This window comes from Centropristis striata, chromosome 4, assembly GCF_030273125.1.
Source record: "Centropristis striata isolate RG_2023a ecotype Rhode Island chromosome 4, C.striata_1.0, whole genome shotgun sequence".
NCBI classification, from domain to species: Eukaryota; Metazoa; Chordata; class Actinopteri; order Perciformes; family Serranidae; genus Centropristis; species Centropristis striata.
This window is the reverse complement of record NC_081520.1, coordinates 37,202,904-37,214,256: the sequence shown is the minus strand read 5'-3', so window position 1 is coordinate 37,214,256 and position 11,353 is coordinate 37,202,904. Positions and strand designations below refer to the sequence as shown.

Below are 11,353 nucleotides of genomic sequence, written 5' to 3'. Positions count from 1 at the left end.
CTTTTTGTGATTTTGTTTGCACAGTGCAGATTGAGGCTACGTTTACATGATGACGGTCTGAACAGAAGACGCAAAAGTGTCTTCACTTTTTATTCCTCGTTTAGACGAGCGTTTTCGGGAGGAAATCTGCTGCATATGGTGACGCAAAAGTGTGTGGAATTTGATTGTATGCAGCCAGGCGGCATCACTTAAAGCGATAAGAGCATCTTTGGGCATGTGGAAGTTTTCACACCACACATTTCCATCAGCTACTCCTTCCACAAAGTTATCCACCATCCACTAGATCTCCCAGGTCTCCTCCAGAGCCGTCTATCTGTACATATCCTGTACATTTGGTGGAAAGACTCTGTAAGATTATTAGAGCTGCCAGAGCAGCTTGAAGGTCCGACGCATGGAAATAATCCCACGTTTGTTTATTTTCCTGTACTGGAGCATGTATGTATGGAAGGTGGTTTCAGATTTTTGCGTTTTTAAGCCCCCAAAACGCCGTCACCGTCTAAACGAATGGCACTTCCGATAAAATATTTTGTCGTTTTTACCCGCAAGCGTCCTCATGTAAACGGGGCCTCAGTCGTCACATATTGGGCTCCTTTTTTAACTTGAATTTCAATTTAAGCAGCAGTCTGTAAGGTACATGTAGTTTTATTGAATTTGGGTTTAATTGCTGTACAATTTGACTTTTCACATGTTCCCAGTGAACACAGGTTATGTTTACTTATTATGTCAATTGGGAAATTGGCCAAATTTGCCCTGATTGTGGGTATTAGTTGAGCTGGAAAAAAATATTGGTATCGGTAATCAGCTAAACAAGTTGTAAAAAAATCAGCATATCGGATATCGGCAAAAAATCCAATATCATGCATCCTTTTTGGGTTTGTTTGTTTTTTGGCACAGATGATGTCTCTGCATGGAGTGATAACATCATTGTAAGGTAAACTTCCACTAACAGATTTAGGATATCCCTGTGAATAGACATTTTTTTTGTAAAAAACAAACATACTGTGAATTGTATTTCTAAAACTTTCTGTCCCCTTTCCCCCTCTTTGAACACATTAAGTTGCACCCATTCTTGATATGTTTTGGAACAACTGAGGAGTTTGTAAATGTCCTCATATGGTTAGCTCCTTAGCCTGCAGTGTGCAATTAGAGCTATTGAAATCAAGACGTACAGTCATGGAAAAATGTATTACGACCACCCTTGTTTTCTTGTTCATTTAATGCCTGGCACAACTTAAGGTAATTTTGTTTGGAAAAATATAATGATAACAACAAAAATAGCTCATAAGAGTTTGATTTAAGAGCTGATATCTTGACATTTTCCATGGTTTTCTTAATGATTTTGGTTATTATCAAGAAAACCATGAAAAATGGCTAGACATTGAAGAAAACAATGGTCTAATAATTTTTTCCATGACTGTATAATACGGAAATATAAGTTACATTCTTTGGCATTCATGAAATTGTATTAAAAATGTATCAAATCACAAAATAAAAGTATGTATCAAACCTTTTGCATTACAAAATTTGTATGAATGTCATGATGGAACATCAGGTGATCTGATTATAAACACAGTCACGTCAGTCTGGAGTTTAATTCTTCATCCTCTGGTCTTGGTCACTTGGTCACTAATTAACATCATTCAGCTGCCTCATCAGTGCGTTAGGATCAAAAGTCTCTCCCGGCGGCACGGATTGACGTCTCTGTGTCAGAGCTGCTTACCTAACAGACTGAACTCTGACTCTGACAGGTTCCTGTCTCACTTCAGGTCAGGATGCTGTGGAGTCTCTGAGCTCTCTTCTCTGGTCCAAACATTGCAGGGTCCTATAAAGATGGTGTAGATATTGATTATAGACGTTTTTGTTTTGTTTTTGTTTTTGTTTTTATTCAAGGATCCCCATTAGCTTGTGCTGTGGCAGTTCGCTAGTCTTCCTGGGGTCCACATTCCAACAAGTAATACTCAACAGTCCTACAACAACTTTAACAGTAAAAATACATTCCAAAATACATTAGAAAAGCGCAGCACAAAAGTTCATTACAAAATGCAGCACAAATTTAAAAGACAGTTTGTAGAATCAAACCATTGAATTATAGCCATTTGGATTAAATGTTTAGGAATAATTGGTCAAATGCATTTGATCAGAAAACAAATAAAATAAAACAAATAAAATACAAAAAAAACCCCAAAACAAAACAATACAGCTTTAACCAATATCATTGATTGTAATCCTGGACATCATGAATCCAGGCAAACATCGCTTCTATAAAGAGTTGTAATGTAATGTGCTTGTTAAAGATTTTATCTTTTATTTATTGACACCAGAATACACTAATAAGAAAACAACAAATAGACAAGACCAATGAGGCAAGAGCAACACTCACCCAATTATTCCAGCGGGGACGAAGAGGATGAAGACAGCAAAAAGGAAGGGGAAGCCCTTCATGAAGTGCAGTGTGGCTGGGTACAGCGAGTTGAAGACACCACTGCCCACCAGAAGACACAAGCTCTCCACACAGGCAACACAGGCAAACAGGGCACCTGAGAGAAACACAATTATGTACAGGTACAACTCAATAAATTAGAATATAATAGAAAGTTTATTATGTCAGTAATTCAATTCAAAAAGTGGAAATAACGCATTATATAGATCCATTACACACATATGAAACATTTGTCATCTTAATTTAATTTCTTCTCAGTATAATGATTATGGCTTACATTTAATGAAGACCTCAAATTCAGTGTCTCAAAAGAATTTCAATGTCACAAAAGACCAATTTTAAAAAGTATGTTTAATATGGAAATGTTGGCCTCTGAAAAGTATGTCCATCTATATGAACTCAATACTTGGTTGGGGCTATTTGAATTCAACTACTGGAAATGGACTTTTCCATCATATTCTAATGCAGGGGTGTCAAACTCAAATACACAGTGGGCCAAAATGTAAAACTTGGACAAAGTCACGGGCCAACATTGATATTTATTGAAAAAATTTACCTAAACAAGTTCAAACGAAATGGAACAAGCAAAGCTTGATATAACTTAATATTGCAAACATGCAAAATCGAATATCAAATAAAATTAACAAACACATGAATGGCATTCATTTCTTAAATAAAATTTAAATAAAAATCGTATGTCCCTTTATTTTATATGCGGCTTTCTTTAAATTTAAATTTAACAGTAATCTTTTTTCCACAGGCTAAAAATAAATGCGAGAATAAAATAACAATAATAAACCAAATGAATAATAATAATATCCTTCAATAAATGTGCAACCATTCAAGCCCATGCCTTGGACTAGCAAGAAAAAGTGCATAAAGACAACTTTAATTGTTGCTCAGTTTGCTACACACTGATCTACTGTGTTCAAGCCAAAACACGAGCAGAGCATTCTGGGATTTGTAGTATTATTTGCGCTGTATAATAATAATTTGGTATTGCCTTGCGGCCAGAGTTTGAACCCTCTGTTCTAATGTATTGAGATTCACCTGTATACAACACAAGCAGCCATAATGAGAAGGGGACATGTGCTTCAAATAAATCTGCACTGCAGCGACATAATACTAATGTAATTATCCATGCATTCATTATCCTTCATTGCTTTTCTGACCGCTGGTCGTGGGGGGTTTGAGCCAATCCTAGTTGACATTGGCTGACAGGTTGCCAGACAACCATTCATGCTGTCATTCACAACTAAGGGCAGTTTAGAGTCTCTAATTGAACCTAAGCTGCATGTCTTTGGACTGTGGGAGGAAGCCAAAGACCTGGAGGGAACCCATGTTGATCTAATTATAACAATTACATTTCACTGATTACACAGCTGACACACTGAGCTAGATTTCTTTTCCAGATGTGTTCTGATCATTAAACCTTATTACAAAAAACAGAAGAAGATAATAAACATCTTCTCAATATGATCCGAGTCGTATTAGTTCATGTTCAGTGACTGACCTTGTTCTGATGGGTCCACCAGCTTGGACAGCTTTGACCTGAGCACAGGCGTCGCAGCCATGAAGAGGAAACACAGACCGTAACCTGGTGACAGACAAATCAACACATTTTAACTCTGATACACAATGAAGAGCTCAAACAGGTTAAGGTTAATAATAACAATAATAATAATAATACATTTGATTTTTGATCTTGTTCACCTTAAGAGTTATACTTTAAATCAGCTATTCTCAACCTTGGGATCGGGACCCCAATTGGGGTCGCGAGATGATTTCTCGGGGTTGCCAAATCATTTTGGAAGTCAGCTCTGTCTCCACTGTGTTAAAGTGTTCATGTGTTAATGTGTTTTTGGTCACTTAATGTCTTTTTTTTTGTCATTTTGTGTTTGGTTTTTTTGTCATTTTGTGTCTTTTTTTGTCATTTTGACTTTTTTGGTCATTTTGTGTCTTTTTTTGATCATTTTGTGTCTTTTTTTTATCATTTTGTGGTCAATTTGTGTCTTTTTTGGTCATTTTGTTTCCTTTTTTGGTCATTTTCTGTCTTTTCTGGTTATTTTGTGTATTTTTTGGTCATTTTGTTTCTTTTTTGGGTGATCCGAACTGTGCATGTGAGATTCTGTTCAGTGAGTGGGGATTGCGGACAACATGCATGTTAAATTGGGGGTCGCGACTCAAAAAGGTTGAGAACTACTGCTTTAAATTATGTATTTTTTGTTCTCATTCTGTGATAAATTTTCCCGTACAATATTGTATAACTATTTCACAGTGTCTTTAATCCTCACTACATTGCCCAGTAAACATTTGTGGATGATGTTAATTATTCCCCAAGGCTCCAAGCAGAGGAAGTGCTGAGTTTTTTTTATTGCCTGGTATCCAAGGTTGCCTGTTAGCACAAGGCCTGTTCAGTCTGACACTTGCTGAGCTGGACTCATGAAAGCATCTGCTGATAGTATGAGATCATTTTCACCTGTGGCCGAAAAAAGCGTGCATGCTTGCAGTCAAGCTGTGAAAGCGCAAACAAAGGAGGATAATGATAGTAAAAAAAGCCCATGTTGAATATCATTGTAATGTCATTAAATTAATAATTAACGGATATTCTCTGCAACTTTACAGCAAGGGATAACACTAGGAAATGATTTTGATTTGATTTCAATATGCTGAATAATGCAAAGATAAATACTACAGCTGTCCTTACTAATGGACTAATGAAATTCTTAGCTTACTAACACAATTTTGTCACTTGACAAAATTGTGTTAGTAAGCCAAGAATTGATTTAAATGACAGATCAGCAAAATTGATTTTTTTCCACAAAAAAATCATGCAAAAGCAACACTATAAATCTTTTGTTTGCAAGATGTGCCCATATGTTTGTTGGAAATAAGTCTTTCAGCATAAAAAGGGCAATTCATTTAAATAGCTAAGACTAAAAATGACAAATTAGTCAACTTACAGAATAAATAATAAATACTGTAGTGCAGGTACCTTACATCAGTAGTTCTCAACCTTTTTGAGTCGCAACCCCCAATTTAACATGCATGTTGTCCGCGACCCCAGCTCACTGAACAGAATCTCACACGCACAGTTCAGATCACCCAAAAAAGAAAGAAAATGACCAAAAAAAGGAAACAAAATGACCAAAAAAGACACAAATTGACCACAAAATGACCCAAAAGAAGAAACAAAATGACCAAAAAGACACAAATGACTAAAAAAAGACACAAAATGACCAAAAAAGACACAAAATGACCAAAGAAAGACACAAAATGACCAAAGAAAGACACAAAATGACCAAAAAAAGACACAAATGACTAAAAAAAGACACAAAATGACCAAAAAAAGGAAAGAAAATGACCAAAAAAGACACAAAATTACAAAAAACACACACAAAATGACCAAAAAAAAGACATTAAGTGACCAAAAAGACTAAAACACATTAACACACGAACACTTTAACACAGTGGAGACAGAGCTGACTTACAAAATGATTTGGCGACCCCCAGAAATCATCTCGCGACCCCAATTGGGGTCCCGACCCCAAGGTTGAGAATAGCTACCTTACATCATCTCACTTGTTTTGCCTGACTTTAATTGTGTCTATGAACAGAATTTTATTAGACAGAAAACGATAGTTTCAACCACTCAAGTAATTAAAAAAATACGCCTGTCTAAACTGTCTCTCACCTGTAAACATGAGCTGGGTGGTGTCAGCTACAGAGAACACCACCAGCCCCATGATGTTGGAGGCCAGACCCACGAGAGCCACCCAGGAGTCCTCCATGCAGCGCTGCATGATCTTCAGCCCCAGCAGACTGCTGAGGTAGGCCAGGTGCTGCGCTGCTGACCCGTATCCGATGAGGGCCGGCCCCCAGCACAGCGGGGAGCTCAGCTCATACAACACATACAACTCCCTGCAGCCGAAGTGAACCGTCACAACCAGGAAGAAACACAGCATGTAAAGCCACAGCTTGCATCTGTGAAACCTTCCACCCGCCTCACTGGTGCTGCCTCCCGTTGAGAAGAGGTGCCAGACAGCTTTATAGTGACGGAGCGTGAGGAGCTTGGCACTTGGGTCGGGCACAACAGATTCACGGACAAAGAGGAAGGCGTACAGGGCCGAAGCCAAGTTAGTGGCCACGACCAGCCAGAAGGGGTTGATGTACCTGAATATAGACATAAAACACACAATGTTGATGATTTCCCATTCAGCTAGCAAAGATTTTGATTTTGAGCAAAGAGCAGTGAGTGTTCTGTAGCTACTGTCAGTGTAGGGCTGCTTGATTATTGGAAAATCATAATCATGGTAATCATGATCAATATTGAGATTGCGGTTACTAAACCTGATTAGTCACTGACTTTGGATACACTATGCATTTATTGGAAAAAAAATATTAACACTGGATTTTCTTGAACTATAAATAACATTTCAACTTAACACAAATGTAAAAAAAAAATTGATAAAAAAGTATTTTAATTAAAATAAATAGATGAAAACTACTAAAAAAGAAGTAAAAATAAATGAAATAGAATTATGAATAAAAATAAATTAGATCAAAATAAGTACAATAAATAAGTTGTAGTGCACTGCCACAACCTACTAAAAATTCATAAACACATATTCAACATATTCCAGTCAGTAATGGGCAAAAGCAAACTGTTGTAAAAGAAAGAGGTGGATTAACCCATTGAAGCCTGGAAAGCGGATACGTCGTTTTGTAGTATTTGTATAAGCTCTCAAATACCTTTTGAATTTCATTTCTATCTGCTACAGAGGCTGAAAAATCTATTATTTAGTAGAAGCGTTGAAACTTCTGTTGAATTTCCAGAAAAACTTCAGGTTTTAGGGGCTTATTTTAAAATCACCCAGAGGTTTTACAGGCGTTTTAGGCCTCAATGGGTTAATAAAACAAGACAAAACAAGATAAACATTGTGAAATGGAATACAGCATTATACTTTAAAAAAAAAAGCAAAAATCATAACTTAAACTCAAAACTCTAATAACCGTGCTACTACACACATTTCTTACCCTTGTGCCCGCCGCCACTGCCCTCCTATGATGCTCGCCAGCATCCCTGAAAGGCCCAGACACGCCTCCAAGACGGCCACCCTGAAGGTGCGAGACCTTCTGTCGCTGATGTCAGCCACATATGCGAAGCAGCCTGCAAGGATGGCGTTGAAATCACCTGAAAGTCCGCTAAGCAGCCTGCCCAAGAGAAAGTAGACCACAGGCAGCTTCAGGTACATCACCACCAGGTAAACCACCGCTTGGACGGCCATGCCCAGGTTGGAGATGATGAGGACATGTCGGCGACCTTTGAGGTCACTCCACGAGCCCAGCAGAGGCACCACCAGCAGGCCGACAGAGAAGCCGGCAAGACTGATGTACAGGTTCCAGTGGGCTGTCAAGGTTTCCACCTCCTGCAAACAAAGTAGGGCATTAATCAGCAAACAAATTTAAGAGACTCAAGTCACAATTATTTGCATCCTAGGTGTCATTTTATCTCTAACTAGGTGTATATAACACATAGTGTAAGAGCCATTTTGCTTTGATTGTTTATTTGTTTGTTTGTTTGTTTGCACCTCCCACCACCGGGTGGAGAAGATATTGCTCATTATGGATTCTGAGGTCATGAGTTAATATAAGGCTTTTAATAATAAGTTTTTGAGATGGATTTTAGAGGAGAAAAAGTCACCAATTACTGATATGACAGTTGTATAATTATTTTACCAGTGTATGACTGATTGTGTTGAGATGCCCGAGAGGCACACAGTTTTTTGACCGCAGAAAATATAAGTTTATTTGTTTAAGAAAGACGTATATATTTGCTTGGAAACATTATAATAAACTGAGTTAATGGATATACGGAAACTGGACATTTCATTTGTGCGCGTAAATTACTATAAACAGGATCTCATCATACTAGTGGCGTCTTATTTGAGTAGCAATCGGGTCACTACACATAGTCAGGGCTATGTGGAAATGGGCCGAAAACTGCTGATGTATGTAAAAGTCCTCTTTAAAAGGCAAAGTGAACCTGTTCAATCTGTGCATAATCATCACTTCCCTGTTGCTTAGTCTCAACTTGTGACTGCTGTTCCTCTCTCATAATTGCTGAAAAAGCACTGCAGTTCTTTTTTTACCCATGCACTTGCATTTAAGGCATTCTGCCTCTTTAAATGCTTGATTGTCACTTAATTTCACCTTTCATTGTGGCTTTGCTTTTATTGTGCAGTGATTTATGTTTTTTTTATGTATGTGTATGCTTTTTTAGTGTTTGGTGTTGCTTATCAGTACATATTACTTTTAATATTATTATTTGATTGTCTCTTGTCTTGCATGCAAGTGTTTTAATACTTTTCTTTTAACTGGACTCTTAGATTTCCTTTAAGAGTGACTATGTAACATATATCCTGGTAGTACAGAGGAAAAATAGCATTTTAACTGGAGCAATACCAATACTGACCTATCATAGACATAACGGTATCTATCTGTCTTGCCCTATATGTTATCCAATATGAATTTTTTTTCACAGAACATGTAACGATGCTTGAGGTGATTTTAAAACTGTCTCATTATTATAACTGACCCATGGACCTATAATATTATTTCTTCTGTTATCTAAAGATAGCTGAAAAGCGACAGTGAACGTTAATATTATTAAAGAAAGCAGCCTTCTTAGTACCTTTGCAGAGTCATACCGGTGCAAAATTGGTGCACAATCCACTATTAAATATCTATTTTCATTCCAGTTAAAACACTGTTAAAATAATCGCCTAAGTCATTTTTTATCAAAATTGTTTTTTTTTTCCCTAAATCATCTCCTCATGATGCCGGCCACCTATGGTAAAATCACCTACATCCTCAGTTGATCAGATCATGTGATTTTACCCCTTTAAGATCATCACTTCTTTGACAATTTGCCACATTCATAGGCATCAGATAAGAACCCAGCAAAGAAGAGCTAGAGGGAGATTGTTTAGTTATCAGTTTAGTTCATCAGAGTTTTATTGTTGACACTAATATTGGTAACACTTTACTCTAAGGTGTCTACATAAGAGTGACATGAGCGTGTCATAAACATGACATGGGATGTGTCATGAACATTTATGACACTTTGAAGTAACATTAATGCTCATGATACTTGTCATGTCATGTTTCTGACAGGCTTGTGTGACTCTCATGTAGACACCTTCAAAATAAAGTGTTACCATATCTTGCTTAAGTCACAAAGGCATGTTCAAAAAATTGCCTAAGTCATTTATTTCTCTTAAGTTACATACTTTACACACAGTGTTATTACTATGCCAATAGCCATCCTTTGTTACATCCTTTTTGAGTGAAATGATCAATAAATGTCATATGTTACACTTTTGGTGACGTTTTTTGTACTTCCTGCAAAACTTGAAAAAATAAGTTAGGCGATTATTTTAACAGGGTGACGACATGTTTTTTGTTTGTTTTCCCTGATGGGTCAGCTAATGACCCACACCTGCTGGTCTGTATCTAATCAGCGTATCTGATAATGAGAGTAAAACAGCAGACAGTTGCTATTGTGGAGGTACCTTTGAGCAAGGCACTAAAATGAGAGATTAAGTCCAACGGCAGCTAAAATATGACCGCGAGACTGCGTGTGTTTGAATCCCCGTTAAGATCCGTTGACTACCGTTTGCAGAGGGTCCGCGTGCCCGGAGCCGTTAGTGCACTCCGACCTCTTGGAGCCGTTATAGCCGAGGTCCTCGCTGATGCGGTCCCACAGATACTGCGTGGAAAGAGGCGCCTGCAGGGCCAGAGAGAACATGGAGAGGAACAACACGGGCTCCACGGACACCGGCAGCGAGCAGGAACACGGCGGCCGCACGGAGCGTGTCGTCGGTACTTCAGCCTCCTCTTTGTGGGCAAATGAACCGTTGGTTTCACCGTCAGTGGATGTGGCGCTGAGCAGGTCGGCGGGAAGAATCTCCGCCGTGTCCGGTTCGTCCATATCCAACACTAGTAAACACCAACTGTGGTGCTTTGTTTACTTTATATTCAGAGTCTCTGAACACAAGCGAAGCATTAAGTTGCTTTCTAACGCTACTAGTTTCTGTAACGTTAGCTGTGCTGCTAACTAGCTTACCATGCTAACGCTAGTTTGTTTCTGTTGCTTCTGGTAGAAGAAATAAAAACGAGCTTAAAGGTAACTTATCTACCAGCTCAGCAGGATAAAGGAAGCTACACTGAAGCACAGTATGAGTAAAGCGTGAACTCAGCACCCCCAGCTGGACGAAGAGGGAAACTACACCTTCTGCCCTTTCTTGTTCTGCTAACAAGAAGAGATGACATGAGTCATGCAGTGGTGGAAGAAGTGTTCACATCTCTTACTTGCAGGGCCGGTTCTAGCCCATTGGCTGCCCTAGGCTTGAACCTGCGGAAATCTAGAATAATTTCCTTATCTCTGATCATTTCCATCTTTTAAAAAAAAAAGTTGTTACAAACAAATCCTTGTCAGACATAGCTCTGGGGGCAACAGTCTTGAAACTCCATACCACATATTTTTTGATGATATTCGGCCAAGTAAAACTGGAGATAATGTCAAATATATTTAGTGTAAAAATATAGAATTAGATATTATCCTCATTTTACCGGTTATATGCTATATTTGCAACCTGTGTTCATATTTGCAACATGTACATTTCTGTGTGTGAAATATAATTTTCAAGATCAGATTTTATGTTTTCCTTTGTTTCTTTTGGGTTCAAAATTTTGTTCAAGTAAGTCAAAGTTAAACATTAATTATCAGGACATATATGTGAGGACATATATGTGAGGCCCCCCCCCCCCCCACCAAACCACATCCATTCCATGTATTCATTCTGTCAGAATTAAACTTTAGAACTAATGTCTGAGATGAAAATACATACC

At 38.1% G+C, this 11,353-nt stretch overlaps 1 protein-coding gene across 1 annotated transcript; it reads right to left on the bottom strand.

Annotated features, from left to right (window-relative positions):
- Positions 1–496: 496 nt before the first annotated feature.
- On the bottom strand, positions 497–10,652 carry slc46a1 (solute carrier family 46 member 1). The gene is made up of 6 exons (XM_059330903.1): positions 10,116–10,652; positions 7,478–7,869; positions 6,135–6,613; positions 3,954–4,037; positions 2,381–2,537; positions 497–1,822 (listed from the first exon to the last, which is right to left on the bottom strand). The coding sequence occupies exons 1-6, from the start codon at positions 10,431–10,433 to the stop codon at positions 1,768–1,770; spliced, it is 1,485 nt and encodes a 494-aa protein (XP_059186886.1). The 5' UTR covers positions 10,434–10,652; the 3' UTR covers positions 497–1,767.
- Between the last annotated feature and the right edge of the window lie 701 nt (positions 10,653–11,353).

Bases quoted from the DNA above. Each gene is read 5' to 3' on its own strand.
- slc46a1 (XM_059330903.1), bottom strand. From the start codon at position 10,433: ATGGACGAACCGGACACGGCGGAGATTCTTCCCGCCGACCTGCTCAGC. The intron at 4,038-6,134 runs GTGAGAGACAGT...GTCTGTCACCAG, and splicing joins CACCCAGCTCATGTTTACAG to GTTACGGTCTGTGTTTCCTC. The intron at 1,823-2,380 runs GTGAGTGTTGCT...CCATCTTTATAG, and splicing joins GTCCCCGCTGGAATAATTGG to GACCCTGCAATGTTTGGACC.